This window comes from Manis javanica, chromosome 4 (genome assembly GCF_040802235.1).
Source record: "Manis javanica isolate MJ-LG chromosome 4, MJ_LKY, whole genome shotgun sequence".
Classification (NCBI taxonomy): domain Eukaryota; kingdom Metazoa; phylum Chordata; class Mammalia; order Pholidota; family Manidae; genus Manis; species Manis javanica.
Genome location: NC_133159.1, coordinates 138,115,726 through 138,140,233, shown reverse-complemented (window position 1 = coordinate 138,140,233; position 24,508 = coordinate 138,115,726). Strand labels below are relative to the sequence as shown.

The window sequence follows — 24,508 nt, the reverse complement described above, 5'->3', positions numbered from 1 at the left end:
CTGACCCCAATATTCAGTGTTTTCTTCTGCTGTATGATTCTGGATTTTAGGTTTAGGTCAAGTCATTCTTTTCAAATCAATTTCTCTATATAGAATGATTAAGCATTGATTTACTTTGAATACAGAGAACCAGCTGTTAAAGCAAGGTTTGCTAAAAACACTTTCCTTTCCTCTTTGAATTAACTTTACTGAATATATGTGGGTCGGTTTCCGATTTTACTATGTACCTTTGCTCTAATCAGTCTGTCCTTATACCAATACCAGTGTTTTGATTACTGAAGTTTACATCTTCCAACTTTTTATTCCCCCTCAAAATTTTGGCTATTCTAGGTCCTTTACATTCCCATTTAAATTTTAGAACCAGCTAGTTTGTCTCTTCTTCAGATGAAATTTTTGCTGACCCCAATATTCAGTGTTTTCTTCTGCTGTATGATTCTGGATTTTAGGTTTAGGTCAAATTGTTCTTTTCAAATCAATTTCTCTATATAGAATGATTAAGCATTGATTTACTTTGAATACAGTGAACCAGCTGTTACAGCAGGGTTTGGTAAAGACACTTTCCTTCCCGGTTTGAATTAACTTGACTTTTTGGTAGCAAATCAATTGACAGATGAAATTTTATTAGAAACTGTTGACTGGATACTCCTACATGAATTACCTGCTTAGTTGATAGTGGACTGGTCTGTATGGTTTTGAAAGAAAAAGGTTTTGCTTTAGTTCACTCTTTCCTCTCCATTGCTGTAGGTTACAGGGAAAATGCAAGAACACGAGCCTAGAGAACAAATGTTTTGTTACATCAAAATGAGGTGGCAACATGGAAAAAAGCTGGTGACTCTGGAAAACAAGCTAAAGGCTGAGATGGATGAGCATCGTTTCAGATTAGAAAAAGATTTTGAAATTCAGTGTAACAACTTTGCGGCAGACATGGAGAAACTTATCATGAAACATCGGGGTGTTATGGACAAAGAGGTAGCTGATCAGTATTACTAATGTATTTATTCTAATTTGTGACTATTTTAAAATTAACCAAGATGGCATTTTGCTATTAGGGTATCTGCTCCCCAGAACCAAGCAAATCAGTTGGGGAAAGGGAGAAATATTTATATAATAGGTAAAATTTCCAATGCTGAGTCTGGGAACCAGTAGATATTGGATTGATGACTTGATAGTTTTATCGTGTAACAGTGGTTAAGTCAGGTAGATCAGATTAAAGATGACGACGTGACAGGTGAGAAGAGGCCTCCTCCCAAAACCACATATGATACAAAAATATAGTTAATACAACTAACCCTAAAAGATCAACAGGAAAGAAGGCTGCCCCAGACTGCTTACACCTGGAGAGAAAAAAAACCTCTAAAAGGGCAACATATGAAAGCCGTGATCTGGAGGGACCCATGCTCTTCCCCCACCCCAGCTCACTGGCAGAAGGAAGAGAAATGGAGTGGGGATGGGTGGAGGCCTGGGACTGTTGAACACCCAGCCCTGGAGATCTGCTGTGCTGTGGGAGCACAAACCCACATTGCATGGTGCTCTGGCAATTAGTGGGGTTGGAAAGCTAAGACAGGAGGAACACTTGGAGAGACTGAGATTCCAGCTGCTTGTGGAAAATAGGGATCCACATCTGGCTGCTCTGGGACAAAAGAAAGGCAGGCAGTATGAGAGACTTCCTACCAGTGAGAGGACTACTGAAGGGGCAAGGATTGCACAGGGCTAGCTGCTCAGGAAAAAGGACAGGTAGACAAAATTGTCCAGGTACACTTTGCTCAGCAGATTGGGAACTTTTCAGAAACTTCAGGCGCTACATCCCCCAGGCTGGCTACCCAGCTCTGAGGCCTTCCACCATGATATGCAGCCTGCTGCACCTTCCAAACAGATGGCACTGGCTTGCAAACCAGCTGCCCCTGCCCTGGTGTCAGTCCAGCCAGAGGGAAGCCCAGTCTACAGCAGCTACAAATGCAAAGCATACAGTGTTACACCTGTGTGTTCAGCCCACTGGTCTGGCTGTGGAGAGAGGCACACTAGCCAGGAAGCAGGAAACAGCTCTTCCCAACCCCCAGTGACCAGCACCACTCCCCTGTGACCCCAGACTTCCCTCCATGGGCTAAGCAGCTCCAGAGAGTAGACCTTCTGGGTAATAGAGGGTGCCATATAAAGATATGAAACATCAAAGGGATCAAATGCTTTAGAACAGATGGATGTAACAGATATCTACAGAATGCTCCACCAAAAAGCCACAGGATACACATTCTTCTCAGGTTCAACCCCAGATCCCAAAAACACCAGAAAAAGAATCAAGTGAAAATGAACTCATCAACCTTCCTGAAAGACATTTTAAAAAGAAGTCATAAACATGCTCATAGAGGTACAGAAAAATATTCAAGAACTCAGGAATGAATTCAAGACAGAGATCCATTCATTATGGAATACAATGGGGGGATTTTAAAGCAGATTAGATATGATAGAGGAGACAATAAATGAAAACAAAAGTAGAGAAGAGGAATACAAAGAAGCGGAGGCACAGAAAAAAGAATCTCTAGGAATGAAAGAATATTGAGAGAACTGTGTGACCAATCCAAATGGAACAATATTTGTACCATTTGTAGGGGTACCAGAAGAAGAAGAGAGAGAAAAAGGGAAAGTGTCTTTGAGGAAGTAATTGCTGAAAACTTCCCCAGTCTGGGGAAGGAGATAGTCTCTCAGGCCATGGAGGTACACAGATCTCCCAACACAGGGGACCCAAGGAAGACAACACCAAAACATATAATAATTAAAATGGCAAAGATCAAGGATAAGGACAGAGTATTAAAAGAAGGCACAGAGAGTAAAAAGATCATATACAAAGGAAAACAAATCAGGCTATCATTGGACTTTGCAACTGAAACCTTACAGGCCAGAAGGGAGTGGCATGATATATTTAATGCAATAAAGCAGAAGCAAGAACACTCTACCTGGAAAGATTATCATTTAAAGTTAAAGGAGGGATTAAACAATTTTCAGAAAAGCAAAAGATGAGAGAATTTACCTCCCACAAACTGTCTCTACAGTGTATTTTGGAGGGACTGCTATAGATGGAAGTGTTACTAAGGCAAAACAGCTGTCACCAGAGGTCATGAAAGCACAGTAAAGAAAGGAGAAAAATTAATTACTAAGCAAATGCAGAATTAAATCAACTACCCCAAAGTAGGTTAAGGGTAGACAAAGAGTACAGAATATGATACCTAATATATAAAGAATGGAGGAGGAAGAAAAAAGAGGATAAAAAAAAAACCTTTGGATTGTGTTTGTAATAGCATAGTAAGTGAGTTTAGTTAGACTCTTAGATAGTAAGGAAGTTACCCTTGAACCTTTGGTAACCACAAATCTAAAGCCTGCAAAGGCAATAAGTACATAACTATCGATAATCACTATAAATGTAAATGGTCTGAACACACCAATCAAAAGACATAGAGTCACTGAATGAATAACAGAAGAAGAACCATCTATATGCTGCCTACAAGAGAGTCACTTCAAACCCAAAGACATAGACTGAAAGTAAAGGGATGGGAAATGATATTTCATGCATCTAATAGGGAGAAAAAAGCAGGAGTTGCAGTACTTGTATCAGACAAAATAGACTTAAAAACAAAGAAAGTCACAAGAGACAAAGAATGACATTACATAATGATAAAAGGGTCAATTCAACAAGAGGATATATAAACATTATAAATATCTATGCACTCAATACAGGAGTACCTACATGTGTGAATCAAATACTAACAGAATTAAAAGGGAAAATAGAATGCAATGCATTCATTTTAGGAGACTTCAACACACCACTCACTCCAAAGGACAAATCAACCAAACAGAAAATAAATAACATGACAGAGGCACTGAACAATGCTTTAGAACAGATGGACCTAACAGATATCTACAGAATGCTCCACCAAAAAGCCACAGTATACACATTCTTCTCAGGTGCACGTGGAACATTTTCCAGAATAGATCATCTACTAGGCCACAAAAAAGAGCCTCAGTAAATTAAAAAATATTGAAATTGTACCAACCAGCTTCTCAGACCACAAAGGTATGAACCTAGAAATAAATTACTCAAAGAAAGTGAAAAAGCCCACAAACACATGGAGGCTTAACAATATGCTCTTAAATAATCAGTGGATCAATGACCAAATAAAAACAGATCAAGCAATATATGGAGGCAAATGACAACACCAATTCAACACCATAAAATCTGTGGGATGCAGCAAAGGCTGTGCTAAGAGGGAAGCTTATTGCAATGTGGGCCTACCTCAGGAAAGAAGAAAAATCCCATATGAACAGTCTGGACTCACTATTAACAAACCTAGACAAAGAAGAACAAATGAGGCCCAAGTCAGTGGAAGGAGGGACATAATAAAGATTAGAGCTCACTTAAATAAATTGAGATTAAAAAAAAACACAATCAATGAAAGCAGGAGCTGGTTTTTTGAGAAAATAAGCAAAATAGATAAACCCCTAGCCAGACTTATCAAGAAAATATAGAGAGTAAACATAAAGAGTATCAGAAATGAAAAGGAAAAATCACAACGGACACCACAGAAATACAAAGAATTAGAAGAGAATGCTATGAAAAATTGTATGCTAACAAACTGGATAACCTAGAAGAAATGGACAACATTCAAGAAAAGTACAACCTCCCATGGCTGACCCAAAAAGGAACAGAAAATCTGAACCGACCAATTACCTACAGCAAAACTGAATTGGTAATCAAAAAATTACCTAAGAATAAAACTCATGCACCAGATGGCTTCCCTGCTGAATTTTATCAAACATTTAGTGAAGACCTAATACACATCCCCCTTAAAGTTTTCCAAAGAGTAGAAGAGGAGGGAATACTTCCACCCTCATTCTATGAAGCCAGCATCACTCTAATACCAAAACTAGGCAAATACCCCACAAAAAAAGAAAATTAGAGACCAATGCCCCTGTGAACCTAGGTGCAAAAATACTCAACAAAATCAAATTAAAAAATATACCAAACAGATCTTCTATCATGATCAAATATGATTTATTCCATGCATGCAAGGATGGTACAACATTCCAACATCCATCAGCATCATCCACCACATTGACAAAAACAAAGACAAAAACCACATGATCATCTCCATAGAAGCTGAAAAAGCATTCAACAACATTCAACATCTATTCATGGTAAAAAATCTCAGCAAAATGAGTATAGAGGGCAAGTAGCTCAACATAATAAAGGCCATATATGACAAACACACAGCCAACATCATACTTAACAGTGGGAAGCTGAAAGCTTTTCCTCTAAGATCAGAAACAAGACAAGGATGCCCACTCTCCCCAGTTTTATTTAACATAGTACTGGAGGTCCTAGCCATGGCAATCAGAAAACACAAAGAAATAAAAGTTATCCAGATTGGAAAAGAAGAAGTTAAACCATCACTCTTTGAGATGACATGATATTATACATAAAAAACCCTGAAGAATCCACCCCTACACTACTAGAACTAATAACTGAATTCAGCAAAGTGGGAGGATACAAAACTAATACAGAGAAATCTGTTGGCATCCTATACACTAATGATTAACTAGCAGAAAGAGAAATCAGGAAAACAATTCCATTCACAATTGCATCAATAAGAATAAAATACCTATGGATAAAACGAATGAAGGAAGTGAAAGACCTATACCCTGAAAACTACAAGACCGTCGAGAGAAAGAAGATACCAATAAATGGAAATAACATTCCTTGCTCATGGAAAGGAAGAATTAATACTGTCAAAATGGCCATCCTGCCTGAAGCAATCTACTAATTCAATGCAATCCCTATCAAAATGTCAACAGTATTCTTCAATGAACTAGATCACATAGTTCTAAAATTCATATGGTACCACGGAAGACCCCAAATAGCCAAAGCAATCATGAGAAGGAAGAATAAAGCAGGTGGGGGATTATGCTCCCTGACTTCAAGCTCTACTGCAAAGACAATTTGGTACTGTCACGAGAACAGACCCATGGACCAGTGGAACACACTAGGGATCACAGATAAAAACTCAAGCACATATGGTCAATAAATATATGATAAAGGAGCCATGGACATACACTGGGGAAACAACAGTGTCTTCAACAACTGGTGTTGGCAAAACTGGACAGCTACGTGCAAGAGAATGAAACTGAATTATTGTCTTACCCCATACATGAAAGTAAACTCAAAATGGATCAAAGACCTGAATGTAAATCATGAAACCATAAAACACTTAGAAGGCAGCATATGCAAAAATCTCCTGAACATAAACATGAGCAACTTTTTCCTGAACACATCTCCTTGGGCAAGGGAAACAAAAGCAAAAATGAACAAATGGAACTACATCAAGCTTCTGTATAGCAAAGGACACCATCAGAAGAACAAAAAGGCATCCTACAGTATGGGAGAATATATTTGTAAATGACATAACTGACAAGTGACTGACATCCAAGATATGTAAAGAGCTTACATGCCTCAACACCCAAACAGCAAATAACCTGATTAAAAAATGGGCACAGGATATGAACAGACACTTCTCCAATGAAGAAATTCACATGGCCAACAAGCACTTGAAAAGATGCTCCACATCACTAATTTTAAAAGCACAATGAGGTATCAGCTCACACCAGTTAGTATGGCCAACATAGAAAAAACTATGAGCAATTATGGTGGCTAGGATGTGGAGAAAGGGGATTCCTCCTACACTGCTAGTGGGAATGTAAACTAGTTCAACCATTGTGGATAGCAATATGGAGGTTCCTCCAAAAACTGAAAATAGAAATTCCATTTAGCCCGGGAATTCCACTCCTAGGAATTTACCCAGAGAAAATAAGCTGTCAGATTCAAAAAGACATATGCACCCCTATGTTTATTGTAGCACTCTTTACAATAGCCATGATATGGAAGCAACCTAAGTGTCCACTACTAGACGGATGGATAAAGAAGAAGTGGTACATATACACAACAGAATATTATTCAGCCACACAAAGAAAACAAATCCTACCATTTGCAACAACATGAATGGAGCTAGAGGGTATTATGCTCAGTGAAATATGTCAGGGAGAGAAAGACAAATACCAAATGATTTCCCTCATTTGTGGAGTAGAGCAACGAAGCAAAACCGAAGGAACAAAACAGCAGCAGACTCACAAACTCCAAGAAGCCACTAGCGGTTACCAAAGGAGAGGGGTGTGAGAGGGCGGTTGGGGAGGGAGCGAGAAGGGGATTGAGGCTATTATGATTAGCAGATATGGTGTGGGGGGAATCATTGGGATGACAGTATAGCACAGAAAAGACATGTAGTGACTGTGGCATCTTACAACAGTGATGGACAGTGACTGCAATGGGGTTTTGAGGGGGGACTCGATATGGGTGAATGTAGTAACCACATTGGTTTTCACGTGAAACCTTCGTAAGAGTGTATATCAATGATAACTTACTAAAAAAAGTCATTAAGTATTCTGTTCTAGGCCTTGGACACTTTGGTTATCTGAGGAGTTTGATAAATCAGTATTTAATTTCGGTTTCAGAAAACATTCATCATTCTCTGTGTACTTTTTGGAAACCTTAAGTTTATAGTAGCACTTTTATATCAAAAGAATTGAAGAGTACTATAATATACAGAGAATGTGAAAGTAAGAGGGATTAAGACGGTTTCAGATTTAGCCCATTTGTTTACTGCAAATAAGTATCATTCGACTGTATGATAAAGGTGCATTTGTTTAGGAGTTATGTGAAAACTTGTCTTCTAATTTCCTTGGTTTCCCATTTGTTTCAATTTATTTTGATCATCACAGTTGTCAAGTAAAATGTAAACTTCTCAATAAACTTAACACCACATCTTCAAAGATGTCTGGCTAGTCCATCCTGAGGCATTTACAGCTACCCTGTTCACCCTTCCCTGCAAAAAAAGAAGAATCACTCTCTCACAGTAATAGAGAATTTAGCAAAATAATTTCTGGTGTAAATGAATATTTGATTTTGAAATAATTTGCTGAGAGAATGTGAAAATATTTAGAATCGTGTTTGGTGTTGTACTTTCTTGAATAATTTGTAAAGTGGTAAATACTAACATGTTTAGGAAAGCAATTCATGAAACAGGATGTGCAATATGATTTTAGATTTATTTTATATATTTATATCTATGTCTATATATGCCTAGAAAAAATAAGGAAGGATATGCACCAAAATGTTAATATTGGTTATCTCTGGCTGGTAAAATCATGTAAGATTTTTCTTCTTTGTGTGTTTCTGTATTTCCTAAATGTTCTGCAATGAATATGTATAGTTCATCCTTGAATAACATAGGTTTGAACTGCACAGGCTCATTTATACACATATTGCTTTTCAATAAAAATCTTGGAAAATGTTTTGAGAGATGGTTTGAAAGATCATTTTCTTTTTTCTAGCTTTCTTTACTGTAAGAATGCAGTATATAATTTATACAACATACAGAATATGTGTGAATATCTGTTCCTGTTGTTAGTAAGGCTTCCAGTCAGCAGCATGCTAGTAGTAGTTAAGTTTTTAGGGAGGGAAAAGTTATATGAGGATTTTTTTACTATGTTGGGAGTCAACACTCCTAATCCCCACATTGTTTATGGGTCAACTATTGCATATATCATCAGAAATAAGATAATATTATACTGGGATTTAATATTTAACATTTTCATATTACTTAAAATACAAATTAAAAGTCGGATTAATTTGAAGATGAATGTATTACATTATTTAATATACAAGTCAAGCTAGATAAAAGGTCATAACTTAATTACATTTGTTTTGTTTTATTGCGGGGGTCGGGGGTCGGGCAGCATACTCCAGTATGGGGGAAAAGAGGTGAAACCACTGGCCCTGTGAAAGATCAGCATTTTAAAGATGAGTTCCATTTTATTGGTTCTCTGAAATTCAAATAATAAGGATGCTGAGTAATACTTAATAATTTATTGGATATTCTTGTTTTGGTGATGATTATACTGATTTTATATTCTTAGGTGGGAGGAAGTATCCTTGCTAATGTGTATAAACTGCTGCTTTGAAGCTTATCTGCTTAGCTAATTTGATCCACTAAAAAAATCTCCTATAGGCTAAAGTGATGTCCAATGAGGAGGAAAAATTTAAGCAACATCTTCAGGCCCAGCAGAAGAAAGAACTGAACAGCTTTCTGAAGTCCCAGAAGAGAGAATATAAACTTCAAAAGGAACAGCTTAAGAAGGTACTTACTTTATAGAACTTTTCAAGCCACTCACCTGCTTACTGATTATATTCAATAGTGATCTACTCATAGAACCATTAGCATAAATTTTTCTTTTGTTTGTGGCCACTAACTATATATCAGTTTAAGTGAGGACATTGATTATAACCTATTTTCAATGGCTGATATCCTCAGTTGAGTGGGATCTAAAAAGAGCGATCTCTTGAACATTTAAATTATTTTATGAAGCTATTATTTATAATAGCTTTCCTAAGCACTTACTGAGTAACTGAGTCACTAGAAATAAAAACATTTTAGCTGTGAAAAAGAGCCATACATTTCTTCCTTTAAAAGTAAATCATAGCTTCTTACTTTGGGCTCAGATTACAATAATTTGTTCTTATACTGATTTTAACACAGAATAAGGATAAGAGGCATTTCTGCTCATCCCATTTTCTTTAATTGGAAAGCATGCTAATTATGTCTTTATGGTTACATGATTTCATGTGTGTTTGCCCTTTATGTGGTGCTTTCTTGAACTTCTTTTTATCACAGATGTACTCTAATTTTGAGGAAAGCCATGGTTGTTCCAAGGCAATTTCTGAAAGGGGATTATTATTCAGGATAGTGGTCAGGACACAAAAATGATATGTATCAGCTATTGCATATTTATTATATTGCAGAGAATATAAATCAGTCACCTTTCCCAGGTCTAAGATGATTTTTCAGAGAATATTGACCTTACGGTTCTTCACCTGTTATTCAAGAAAGAAACCAATTCTTTTTTAGTTTCATTGATAAGATTCTCAAAAATAGTTCCTTGATAATATAAAAAATCACATAAAGTTGTAGCTCTCAACTTAAAGATGTCAATGAGAAGACAGAGATAATACAGGCATACACACAAAGAATCACTTGGCTCTGTTTTTCAAAATCTCTTGCTAAGGAAATTCCCCACCCACCAAGACTTCTCCAGTTACACCCCCTCTTACAAACTGATGGGCTGAAATTTTTAGCCCATGTAATAAATTGTTAGCACACAGATAAATTAATCTTGATAACATAACCATAATGTCTTTGGTACAGTGCTTTTGTGTGTGTAGGAATTTGACCTATAATTAGATATATGTCTTATTAAGGACATATTGGTGGCACAAAGCCTTGCTATATATACCCTGCCAAGTGAGGTTCATTGATAAGATTTTTCTGACTCAAAAGAGTATAACCTGGTATGTATTCCCATTACTGTAATCTGAAAGCTAAACTCAATACTAGAACATGGAATTTGAAAAGATGGTAAATAGGATTCTCAACTGTAAATAATTACCCAACAAAATGCAGTTCTATAGTTGTTTCTTAGTGAAATGAGGTTTTAGTTTTATAAATGAATGTGTTGGTTTAGATAATCCTTCAAGCATATAATTCATAGTCTAATTAATAAGCTCGTTTTCCTTTAAAAGGTAGTTTTGTCTATTTGTGTGTGTGTGTGTTGTGTGCTCGCACGCGTGTGTGTGTGTGTGTGTGTTCATTTAGAATGATTATTATCGGTATAGAGGAAGGGACATACTAGAGTCTTGGTGGGTGGGGAGTTTCCTTGGCAACAGATTTTGAAAACCAGCCAAGTGAGCTTTGTGTATATGCCTGTATTATCCCTGCTTATCACTGACATCTGTAAGTTGAGAACTACAAGCTTATGTGCTTTTTATTTTTATGTGTTTGAATATCTTATTAATGAAAGTAATGAATAATTGGTTTCTTTCTTGAATAACAGATGAAGAACCATAAGGTTAATAGTCTCTGAAAAGTCATCTTAGAACTAGGAAAGATGGCTGATTTATATTCTCTGCAAGGTTGATGCATTTTAGGTGGAAATATACTAGTATTAATTAGCATCCTCGGGTTTGTATCATTGAACGTATTGTCAACATTCTCATCTTGTCAAGTATAAATGAATTTTTTAGGTAGTTTGTGAGATGATAATTAAAATGCTGTAGAAAAACATTGGTCTTGCCTTGTGCTGTGGTTATAGTGCTGAATATTAAATCCATTCTAAAAGTTTTCTATTTTCCTATACTTTTCTTGATTTTCCATTTAATTTCCAAAGTCTTTTATACTGAACCCATCCTTAACTTTGCCAAGAACTTAGCATTTCTATTGTTGAAAATCAAGAAGTGAGACATAACTGTATTTTAACCTTGATTTTAATTCGTGTGTGATTTCTACTTGAAAGCACTGCCTTCTTCCCCTTTTTGAGAGAGATTTAAAGAAAGATGTTTTACTTCATTCACCAATCATTGTGTGCTTTCAAAGCTACGAGCCATCATAAATATAGCTGTGCAAAGCTGAAAAGTATGCATGTTTTCTAGTGTATGTTTTCTCTTTTCTTGTCCTACTTCATGGATAACTCAAGAAATGGAAAAATACTACCTACTTCCTTAAGGTCATCGCCCTGCCTGCCCTTGAGAGAGGGCACAAATTAAGTACTTTCACTGAAGATTACCAGCTACCAAATACTATATTCATGTAGTTAATTTTTTTGTATTTTGAACTCAGTTGTTTTTTATCTTGCCAGGCGCTGAATGAAAGGCAGAGCAGCCCAAGGAAAGAAGAACAGGAATGGCTGTCAAAGCAGATAGAGAACGTCCAGCATTCCCAGGCAGAGGAGAAGACCGATCTTCTTCACCATCAGAGACAGCACCTCGGGCTGCAATGCCGTCGCTTCCAAAGAAACATATTACTTGGGTGCTGTAACTTGGAGCAGGACCTTGTCATGGAGGTATGTTTAAATGGTGTGAAATCAGAATCTTCCTGAAAATATGTCAGGCACATCCCACCCTCAAGGCCTTAGAGTGCTTCTGCCTCCCTTTGCCTAAGTCCTTCTTCCCTGGAAACCCAACCCACACGGTTCACCTTCTCCCTCCCTTCATATCTCCTCAATTCTGATCACCAAATCCTTCTGCCTCCTTTAAATATTCTTGCACTCCTCTCTCTCTCTCTCTCTCTCTCTCTCTCTCTCTCTCTCTCTCTCTCACGCACACGCACACACACACACACACACACATGCACACTTTTTATGGGGATCTCTCTCTCCCCAACTAGAATGGAAATTATATGAATTCCCAGGTTCTGTTCAGGGCTTTATATCCAGTGGATAGATATATCCAGGCCTTATACCTAGTGGCTGGCCCATAATAGGTATTCAATAACTATGTATTAAGTAAATATTTAATAAATATTAAATCCATGAGTGAAAAAAGTATTAATTTTTAAATATGAGAAAATTAATTGGATAATTTATTCCTTTTCATCTGAAATAGGTGCCATGAAGGTATATACTACCATTTAACATATTTTTATAATCATGAAATTATTCATTGGGCATATGTAGTAACTTATGCCAATGAAAACAACGATTCTCATTATCCGGTATACCTATGAGCAAAGATCAATTTATTTCCAAGAGTGGCTTAAAATAAACTTCAAATATAAGTTAATTATTCAAATTCACTAATAATTAAAGAAATTCAAATTAAAACAATTGAATCAATTCGATAAGATCAGTCTAAGAATTGGTAAGTCCTAGTAGTGGCATGGGAAAGTGGGCCATGTCGGGAAGAATAGAAATTGATACTGCCACTGTGGAGCATAATTCAGCAGCTTTAACAATTTAATTTGCATGTATCTTCTATCCATCAAATCCACGTCTCAAATTCTATCCTAAAGAAATAATACCATAATTATATGGTGTATCATGTGTAGATGTTTATTGAAAATTTCTCATAAAGCAAAAAATGGAACAACTATGGCTTCACAAAGCAGAAGTTTACTATAAAACTTTAAAAAAAGATCTGTATGTCCTCATCTGATCTGGGTGTCCTGATCTGATCTGGATATTTGTCCATTATATTTTTCGGTAAAGAAAGCATATTATATGCCTATAATATATATTTTTATTCAATTTTAAAACTGTATGTTTTTGTGCAATAGTTGTGTCACGATAGCATGGGGAAGGTTGGGAAACATATGCACCAAATGTTGGCCCCTGGAGAAGGGGCAGCAGAGGCAAAAGGGCCAAGTCTGACTTCCTTCTACAGAGAAAAAGAGAGAGCGTGTGTGAGTGTATGCGTGTGTGTCGTATATTTGATATTTTTAAACTGAAAAAATTGTTGTAACATTTATTGATCATGAGGTAGGTATTTTGAGAGCTTTCCACTTATGAATTTATTTCAGCCTCACATTAATTTTATGAAACAGCTATGTTATGGTCTCCATTTGAGAAGTGATAAAATTGAAGCACAGACAGTTTAAGTAATTAACCCAAGGACTCACTGCTAGTTGGTAGCAGAGCCAGGATTTAGAAAGCAGGCAGTCTAGCCCTAGAGTCTTGTGTTCCTTTTTGTTTGTTTGTTTTTTAATTTTTATTACAGTATGATTGATATATACTCTTATGAAGGTTTCACGTGAAAAAAACAATGTGGTTACTACATTTACCCATATTATCAAGTCCCCACCCATGCCCAATGCAGTCACTGTCCATCAGTGCAACAATCAACTGCCAGAGATCCACTATGTCCCTTCTCTGTGATACACTGTTCTCCCCGTGATCCCCCACACCATGTGTACTAAACATAATACCCCTCAGTCCCCTTCTCCTTCCCTCCCCACCCCTCCCCTTTGATAACCACCAGTTCATTCTTGGAGTCTGAGTCTGCTGCCATTTTGTTCCTTCAGTTTCGCTTCATTGTTATTAGAGTCTTGTGTTCTTAACCACTACACTATACTGGGTATACTGCATGTAATAGAATTGAATGTATACACTGAAGAAATTCAAAGGATGACTTAGAAGTTCTCTTCAAATACAAAATTAGGAAACATAAATGAGAGTAGAAAGGACATTAAGTCTCCTGGGACAGATTTGATATGTCTTAAGCTTATTGTTAAAAATAGTATAAATAGCTAATGAACAGATAAGGAAATTATGCTACCAATTGCCCATTTTCTACAGTTACACTAATAAAACTCTAATATTTAATGTGCAGCCATTGTTCAATCAGAGGATTACATCTATATCCTGGTTATTCTGTTTCTTAGGATTTTTTTCTCCTGGCATCGTACATCAGTAAATTATGCCTTTGTCTTTTGTTATGAATTAGGAGTTAAATAAGAGGCAGACTCAAATGGACGTGGAGCATGCAACGCTCCTGCGTCATCATGAATCCATGCAAGAACTGGAGTTCCGCCAGCTCAACACAAGGCAGAAGATGCGCTGTGAGCTCATCAGGTTGCAGCATCAAGCCGAGCTCACTAACCAGCTGGAGCATAACAAACGGAGAGAACGAGAACTAAGGCGAAAGCATGCCATGGAGGTTCGACAACAGTCTAAGAGTCTGAAGGTACCTTTAGCCTAGGCTTCTTGACAAAGGAGAACAGATAAAAGGCATCATGTAAACACTAAAAGTCTAAGCCAGATGTCTGCCCTAAGGAAATTGAATAAGCTTTTTTTCTTTTCATTTTAAGCATGTTTGGTTAGTTTTGATGTAGAGGGTCTGTAGCTACAGACTTCTGCTTATGTATTTCTCAGCAGAGTACCAAAAAATGGCCAGAACTTTTTCACTGCAAGAAGTACCATAAATGAGATTCAAAATTCTTATTTTAAGTGTACCCAAATGTCCAATGTTGATACTACAACTATATATCAACATACTAACCTGTTGGCTTCTCTCTGTTGTTCCAAGTTTTATAGTTTCAGGATCTTATTTTCTCTGAATGTGATTTGTATCCAAAAGAGGCAGTAAGTTGTTGATTAGTACAGAAACCAGTGAATGAAAAGTGCCTTTTTACTCCCTCTCCCTTCATTGTCTATACTCATCCTAAGAGGAATAGTGGAATTATCACATTGTTACTCCCATTCTTTCTGTGCTTGGTAGCATAGGTAAGACCAGGGCATGTGTAGTTGGAGTGTATTTTTTGAATTAGTACATCAGAGTGAAGCAAGTTATTATTATATGCCCTCTGGTAGACAAATAAGGAAAGACAAGTGTTGGTGATATATAAAATCTAAGGAGTTTAAATTTTGTATTTGCTTTGCAGAGACGAATTTATTCATAGGAAACAAAATTCAAAAGATGCCGAAGTGTATTTATTATAAAGTTAAAGGTTTCCCTCTCCTTGTCCTTTAAGCCACCTGGTCCAGGCCCCTCAACCAAAATCAACCAGAGTTAACAATTCCAAGGAATTTTCAAATTTTATAACTTGTAATAAATATGTGAAGTATAATCACATGCATCTTAATAAACATAAAACTGAAACAACCCACTGTATATGTTGTCATCCATAGTAGTACCTCAATTAATTTGTACATGTCTGCACATTTTAAACTTTTATTTACATCCAATAAGACCAAGATCCCACAGTATCTTCTTTACCCCCTTTTTCAAACTCTGACAATTTAATTATAGAACCATCATGTAACAACACTTCCCTGAATAACTGTCCTGAAGTGAAGTGAACTTCACTCACAGAACTAATCTGTGTCAAAACCAGAAGCTAAATCAGAGGTATCTCTGGTTCCTATTCAGCTCCATTCATACAGGTTGTCCTGAACAAAATATAGAAGCAAAGCTAAGATTCGCCCTTTCCTTGTGAATCTAAGTAAAATGTTACTTTGCTGTGTCTTCAAAACAGCTAATGAACATCGTCTACAGAGTGGCTCATATGTTGACAACCCACATAACCATCATTATTAGTTAATGCATATGAAAATCAGAATTCTTAATGATTTCCCAAATTTATTTTGTCTTTGTAGTAGCTACACAGTAGAGTTTCCCACCAAAAGATATTTAAAGCATGTCTATAAAATTAATTACAATTTTAAAGTGAGCAGCACCCAGAAGTAAACCAAACTGAAAGCTTCCTGGTTTTCTTTGGTCAGACCACAAATCTGATACGACTTCATTTCTCTGGGGCTTGGCATAGGTTAGTTGTTTATGTTTAACCCTTCTTTTTTTTCCCCTGTTGTTGCAGCCTTCTCAGTTTAAAAGCTTGTACAACACTAGTCTTATTCTCACAGATACTATTAAAAAATCAAGGGGAAAATAATGTTTCACAATCATAGTCAGACCTTAGATAGAAAGCTTCCTTCTCGTGATACATAAGCTCAAGATTTTGATAAAAGAAATTGTTCTGTTACTTTAGTGGGAAAGAAAATCACCATGTTCCTCTTAGTTGTATGTATGTATCTATCTACTTGCACAATTTGAACAAAACACTCTTTTTTTAAAAATTAAGGTATGATAAACAATCTTATGAAGGTTTCACATGAGTACATTGTGGTTTCAACATTCACTCATATTATCAATCCCTCCCACTCCATTGCAGTCACTGTCCATCAGCGTAGTAAGACACTACAGGGCCATTACTTGAATTCTCCGTGTGTACTGCCTTCCCCATGACCCACCTATATTGTGAGTGCTAATTATAGTGCCCTTTAATCCCCTTCTCCCTCCCTCCCCACCCACAATCCCCAATCCCTTCCCTTTGGTAACCCTAGTCCCTTTGTGGAGAAAACAGACTCTATTTTAACACCAGGTCATTTCATTTATGTAAGTAACAGTTGCAATTTTTTTAGGTAAATTTTTATTTACTAATTAAATAGCTCAACTGCAATAGTGGCAACTATTCCAGCTTTCTCCAAGACTTTAAGGGGGATAGGAGGACTTCAGTGTGCACATTTAGATAAGCTGACAGTATTTGTAGACATTGGGCACCATTTCTGTGGAATGACTTGGGTAAACACCTATTGTCTATCTGCCATTTCTTCATCTGCCATCAGGTGATGTTTTGTCAGTATTAAGTGATTAAGAAACAAGTGGAACATGTTTATCCTGCTTTCACTTGAGTGAAACATTGAGGGATATAGTTTATTCTTGGTATAAGTATTAATCTTATAAAAATTGTCAGGGCATTCCTTTTTGTCATTAGCTAGTGATACGGAGTGACTATAGTTTTCTTGGCAAAATATTTGAATATTTAAAAGTTTTTTTAAAGAATGGAGTCTGTTACACAAAGTCAGAAGAGAATTCTAAATTTCGTTGTTCCATTCCTAACTTGGAGGAATTTTATTAACCAAGGGCAGTATTTAAGAGCAGTGCTAAGCCAACTAAACCAAGAGTTGTCTTTCTAGCTAGACATTTCTTGACCCTTCACAGAATAAAGGTACATGACTATGACTTAGAAGCTCAATTGGTGTAAAACGCAGAAAAGGATATATATTTGATTTTGTAGTACTGGAGCAAAGAATGTGAGCTAGTTCCTTGACAAGAGTGTTTGGTCATACATGCATTTGCACACTGACTCAACCATTCAATATCTGGCAGTATATATATTGAGGGAAATAATTTCAACTATAGGTTCTGCCTTTGTGTAGTAAATGAGTGTTGTTACTGGTGGGCTTGATGTGTATACCTTATAAAATATATCTCATGTTACTAAGTTTTGTTAAAACTTGAATTCATAGAATAATTAACCTGTGATTTAAGGCCAGAGTTATTCTGTTTCTGAACTCAAATTATTTTATCTCAAAACTGTTTATGTAGTTCATGTCTGTTATCATTACCACAAGAAGGGTTGTCGTCCCTTCCCTTGCTTCATAACTTTTCTTTGACCTTTGAAAGATTAGTTAACTTTCAGGTTTTTGCTCATGGTGCTAAAGAGTAAACCCTTATGAAGTAGTTTCTACCTAGTTCAGTATCTTAAGGAAAAGACAATTGTAATAACAATATCAGTCAGTTACTAGTACTCTACTTTTATGGGGTCCATCACAGAGTATATTTACAGTTGAGATTGTCATTAGAAGAAATTGGAGCAAAATGTCTTAGACAAGGAACAGAGTAGATATACTTATTTTCTGCTTCAGGGATCTGATAAAATATTGACTGGCCAGTAAAATTATTTTACATCTACTAAGTGCATGAAAAGAAATATAATTTTCTGTCATCAATATACACAGTAATCAATGGTAATTTTAACATTTACTCAGGTCACTAAATTAAAAACAAAATAAGTATTGCCTGAAGTCCTATGATAAATGAAGTTCTTGGTATTCTTCTGTTTTAGAGTTTGTTATAAAATTGCATAGAATCCAATGGTTTGAACCAAGTATAGAGGTACCTGCGACCTTATGATCTGAGTTTTTGTTTCCTCTTCTTTTCTATTCTAGACTTTTCATGTAAGCATAAGCTATACCAAATGCCATATGTTAAGAATTATATGTCTGTTTCTTTTCATTACAGTCTAAGAAGCTCCAAATCAAAAAGCAGTTCCAGGACACCTGCAAAATCCAAACCAGACAGTACAAAGCTTTAAGAAAACACTTACGGGAATCTACACCAAAGAGTGAGCGCAAAGCTGTTCTGAAACGGCTTAAGGAGGGTCAGACCCGGAAGTTAGCCATCTTAGCTGAGCAGTGTGACCACAGCATTTGTGAAATGCGCTCCACTCAAGCCGTAAGTTTATTTTACTTAGGCAAAACAAATATAGGGCCCCTTTCCTTCCACCACATTAATAAAATCCCAACAATTAAAATATTTAGGTGGAAATGAAAACTCTGCTGCACCTTGGGAAATAGTGCTGCTGGTCCATATTCTTCTTGTTCTCAGCATTGCTTGGAAATATGCATGATGTATGTATATTTCTCTTTGATACACTTGGACATGAGGTTCTACATAGGCTCTCTGCGGGTGCCTTGCAGGGGTTTAGTACACACCAACAGCGTATAGATTGGAGAAGCAGCTTTGTTAAGCAGTGTTCGAAAAGTAGTACTTGATTGGGAATCCAGGTGGTTCCATTTGAGTGCAGATACAAAATATTTGCTATGTAAGTTTACAGACGTTTTCTTAATGGGCCAGATAGTAAATATTTTAGGCTTTGTGGGCCAGGAGGTTAATTGAGGTGATTATGTGGGTATTTACATTGCCATTTAAAACGTGACCATTTCAGAATGTAAAAACCATTCCTAATTAGTAGGCTGTTGAAAAACAAAAACAAAGAATCAGGTAGCTGTTCAGATTTGGCCCATAAACTGTAGCATGCTTGTCCCTGTTCTATAGTTATTTCCACTGGAGCAAAAAGATTCAGAGTCTTATATCAATCAGATTCTATATTTTTCTTTAAAAAATAATGATTATTTAGGCATCATCCAAATAGCTTATGATAGCTTTATCCTTATAATGCCATCATTGGTGCTTTGTTTTCCTTTTTCAGAGCTGTTTACTGAAAGATGTAAGAGAGAACAGCTGTGCTCTATGGAAGAGTAGTCTGTCTTAACTTACACCTCCTTTCCAGACATCATGAGAAGATAGCTCACAGGAGGATATATCTGTTTTCTTTCTCTTTCAGCTGCGTTTGGATGAAGCACAGAAGGCAGAGTGCCAGGTTTTGAAAATGCAGCTGCAGCAGGAACTGGAGCTGTTGAATTCATATCACAGCAAAATCAAGCTGCAGGCTGAGGCACAAGATGACCGAGAGCTTCGGGAGCTTCAACAGAGGGTTTCCTACCGCAGGGCACTCATAGAACAACAGGTATAAGTAATAGAAAAAAAGTAATTGTGGGGAGGCGGAGCCAAGATGGCGGCATGAGTAGAGCAGTGGAAATCTCCTCCCAAAACCATATGTGTATGTATATATATATATATTTGGTATCATTAATCTACAATTACATGAAGAACATTATGTTTACTAGGATCTCCCCTTCACCAAGTCCCCCCCACATACCCCTTCACAGTGACTGTCCATCAGCGTAGTAAGATGCTGTAAGATCACTACTTCTCTTCTCTGTGTTGCACAGCCCTCCCTGTGCCCCCCCATATTATACATGCTAATCATAATGCTCCCTTTCTTTTCCCCACCCTTATCCCTCCCTTCCCACCCATCCTCCCCAGTTCCTTTCCCTTTGGTAACTGTTAGTCCATTCGTGGGTTCTGTGATTCTGCTGCTGTTTTGTTCCTTCAGTTTTTCTTTGTTCTTATACTCCACGTATGAGTGAAATCATTTGGTACTTGTATTTCTCTGCCTGGCTTACTTCACTGAGTATAATACCCTCTATCTCCACTCATGTTGTTGCAAATGGTAGGATTTGTTTTCTTCTTATGGCTAATAATATTCCATTGTGTATATGTACTACATCTTCTTTATGCATTCATCTACTGATAGACACTCAGGTTGCTTCCATATCTTGGCTATTGTAAATTGTGCTGCGATAAACATAGGGGTGCATCTGTCTTTTTCAAACTGGAGTGCTGCATTCTTATGGTAAATTCCTAGAAGTGGAATTCCTGGGTCAAATGGTATTTCTATTTTAAGCATTTTGAGGAACCTTCATACTGCTTTCCACAATGGTTGAACTAATTTACATTCCCACCAGCAGTGTAGGAGGGTTCCCCTTTCTCCATAACCTCGCCAACATTTGTTGTTGTTTGTCTTTTGGATGGTGGCCATCCTTACTGGTGTGAGGTGATATCTCATTGTGGTTTTAATTTGCATTTCTCTGATGACTAGCAATGTGGAGCATCTTTTCATGTGCTTGTTGGTCATCTGAATTCCTTCTTTGGAGAAGTGTCTGCTCAGATCCTGTGCCCATTTTTTAATTGGATTATTTGCCTTTGGTTTGTTGAGGTGTGTGAGCTCTTTATATATTTTGGATGTCAGTCCTTCACTCGTCTTCCCCTATAGAGTGAATTATTCCATCCCTTTGTATTTCTGCTTCACCTTATAAATCTGTTATTATGTCTGATCATATTATGTGGTAGTTTTTTATTTGTATGTGTTTCCATGCTGAATTGTGTTTTTTTTAAAGGGCACTTTAAAAAATGACATATAAGAGGGGACTTGATAATATGGGTGAATGTTGTAACCACAATGTTGCACATGTGAAACCTTCATTAGATTGTATATCAATGACAACTTAGTAAAAAAAATACATAAAAATTAAACATATCTGTTGAGCTAGATTTCTGTAAAGAACAATGACTATTGGTTTAAGTCCTCAAATATCTTGAATCCTAATTGAATATTTATTTACAAATACTCTCTATTTCCTATTTTTAAAAATCTTTGTATCATGGTAATTTTCAAACATACACAAAAATATTAGTGAAATTATTAAGAATTAGTACAATGAAGTCCCCAAATACTCATTACCCAACTTCAACAGTTACCAGTATCTTGCTAATATTTCATCTGTTTCCCCACTCCACATGCAGCTTTTTAGGGGAGCAGAATATGGGGCAGAATATCTTGAATATTTTAAAGCAAATCCCAGCATAGAATCATTTCACTGCAAACACAGATAAGGAAATAAGGACTCTTTTACTTTAACATAGTCATAATTCCATTGTGTTAACTAACAAAATTATAATAAATGTTTAAGATTACCTAATACTCAGTTCATACTTAAATTTCCCTTTGTATCTAAAAAATGTCTTCTTGGTTTATTTAGACTGGGGCCCAAACACAGTCTAGACATTGCATTTGATTGTCTTTTAAGCCGTTTGGTCTCCCCTGCCCTTTCTTGTATTATTGTGGACTGGGTCATTTGCTTTGTAGGAATTCTCACATTTGGATTTGGCTGATTCCAACCTCATGGTGTCATTTAATGCATTCCTCTTTACTTTATATTTCCTGTAAACTGATAACTAGATCTAGGGGCATGATTACATTAAAATTTTTTTTCCTTTTAAAAATTTTTGTGAGGAATTTTCATAAGGGATACTGTGTTACACTTCCTTTTGCTTCACATCAAAAGATACATAATGTCTAGTTGTCCCACTTTGAAGTGATATTTGATGAGTGGGTTCAGGTATTCTCATTCATTAACACGTTCTCCATCAACTTCTTCCCATTGTCATTGACTTTATTATGTATTTTTTCACATTAAAAGAATTTATAGTCAGCTATATGTATTTGTAAGCCTGTGAGTTGTCCAGAACTGATTGTGATGGCTACCCAACCACTAATTTCTAAGTAAACAGAGTGTCCTAATTTTCTAATGGAAACTTTGTAGTTTTTGTTTGTTCAGTGCATTCACTTACACTCTTAATCACTTAATGCTCTGATCTGTGTGAAATATGGTATCAGATGAGGTTCCATTTTTATTTTCTTCCAGATGGTTGGCCACTTGTGCCTGTGTTGTTTTTCCCATTAAATTAATTAGTGCTTTTGTCCCGCATTAAAAACTTACAAACATCATTCTGTTTCTGTTTTACTAATTGCTGGTTCCTACACTAATACCATATTTATTTTATTAGAGTAACATTATGGTATGTCTCATAAGGCTAGATTCTCTTTACACATTTTCTTTTTCATTCTTTTTCCTAATGGATTTAGTAGCCACTGATGATAATTGCCTTGATTTATTATTTTAATAGAGGTTATTACCTTTGCTTTTAAGAACTTGATTTTATACATTTTAGCAATATAAGTTATATATGATTCCTACAGTACATCTCTTTAATTTTTAAATGTACATCCTTTAAAATAACCTGAGTGGACATTTTATGATTCACTTTAAACCACAATAATTATTGCTTCTGTAGTTTATAGATTTTTTTTAAGTAAATGAGCTTTCTTTTTGCTTCCCCCCGAAACAACAGATAGAAGAAGAGGTACTGACGTTTCAGAATGAATCTATGGAATGAATACAGAGCCTGCTGGAGCATCGAGCAACACAAATGAAAGCTTTCAAGTCCGAAAGCGAGAGACTAGGTTTTAGTAACCTTGCCCCTGATGCCTTCAGCCACAGCTCCTCCAGAGCTTCTGATTGGCCTCACAATCCAACTGGGGGTCCAGGACCTCACTCGGGGCATCCCATAGGTGGTCCACCACAAGCCTGCGGCCATCCAATGCAAGGTGGGCCCCCAGTCATGGAGGTCACCATTCCTTGCCAATGCATTGGGTACCCCGAGGTAGCAGTATGGGAATTGGTAATGGCCCTCAGGCTCTGAGGTGGACAGCTGCCGGGGGATGGACCAAACAGGGCATGAGCAGAAGCACGAGCATCACTTCACAAATATCCAGTGGGTCACACGTCTTACACGTAACTTAATAACTGAGAATAGCAATTCCGCTGAGCTGGCTGCCACTACAGACATCATCCCAGCAGCCTCCTCACTTGGGTACTACCGTGTGGAAGCTGAGTGCATATGGTATATTTTATTCAGTTTTGTTTTGTGTTTACTAATTGGGATGTCATAGTATTTAGCTGTTGGGTTTTGTGTTTTTTGTTTTTAACTTTTGGGGAAATTTTATGAAAAGGGGAATTGGTATGTATGTGTATTTATCAAATATGCATGCACACACACACACACATATAATACACGTAGGAAAAAGAAACTGGTTAGATAGGGTATTTTCTGAAAACTTCAAAAACCGAATTCAGCAGTGGCTTGAGTCATCACCTTTGGGCAACTCTATCCTAAGAAATTTGTGAAAAGATCTAAAGCCTTTCTCCATATACCCCACCCAGGTTCTTATGAACCACTCACAGCAGGCAGCATGTGCCAAAACAAGTTATTATGGAAACACAGCTGTATCCCCTCACCAATGTATTTTGTTTATTAAATAAATGTATTTTGTCTGACTTTTGTTTATTAAATTGGCCTCATTTGAAGTAGGAAAAAAAGTGGAAATCCATGAACATTAAAGGGTTGCATTGACTTTTTCAGAGAGAAGACAACCTAATTCTTTTTTTCAATGCTGCAAGTTTGTCAGGGATTTTTTTTTTTTTTTTGTCCATTCATTTGTGCCTTCTTTGAGGCATGGTGAGATGGAGGTGCTTCGGGGGGTCACAATTTTTGTGGGAATTGTGTCACAGCACTGATCTGGGTCATCTTCAGTCCCATCAATACTATTTGTGAGACCTTAACCACAGCTTCTCTGACCATGATTCAAAAGAAATAGGAAAACAGGTCATTTCTGGCTGGAAAAAATGAACCAGTGTGAGACTCATCAGCCATATTATGGTTCTCAGAGTGCGTGTGAGGAGTGTGTGTGGGCAGCCCAGGGCCCAGCCTGAGAGCCTCAGAGATGCCCATCTTCCAGGCCCTTCCCAACTTTGCAATGGAATTAATAACTGGGACGTCTGGTTTTGTAAGAAGTGGAGAATAGATTCAGATCAGAAAGTAGATGCCATTTCATCATAGAGGTCTTTAATAGACTCAGAGAACAGGATCTAGCTACTTTGACTGTTTCATTATATTCTAACAGACCAAATTAAGGTCTATTCACAGCCCCAGTCTTTT

General features: G+C 36.8%; 1 protein-coding gene across 1 annotated transcript; it reads left to right on the top strand.

Annotated features, from left to right (window-relative positions):
* Positions 1-762: 762 nt before the first annotated feature.
* Positions 763-23,801, top strand: LOC140848753 (serine/threonine-protein kinase TAO1-B-like). Its single transcript, XM_073232954.1, has 7 exons — positions 763-969; positions 9,108-9,236; positions 11,788-11,991; positions 14,369-14,608; positions 18,506-18,718; positions 19,611-19,793; positions 22,862-23,801. Exons 1-7 carry the CDS (start codon positions 784-786, stop codon positions 22,904-22,906), a joined length of 1,200 nt encoding a protein of 399 aa, XP_073089055.1. The 5' UTR covers positions 763-783; the 3' UTR covers positions 22,907-23,801.
* The last annotated feature ends 707 nt before the right edge of the window (positions 23,802-24,508 follow it).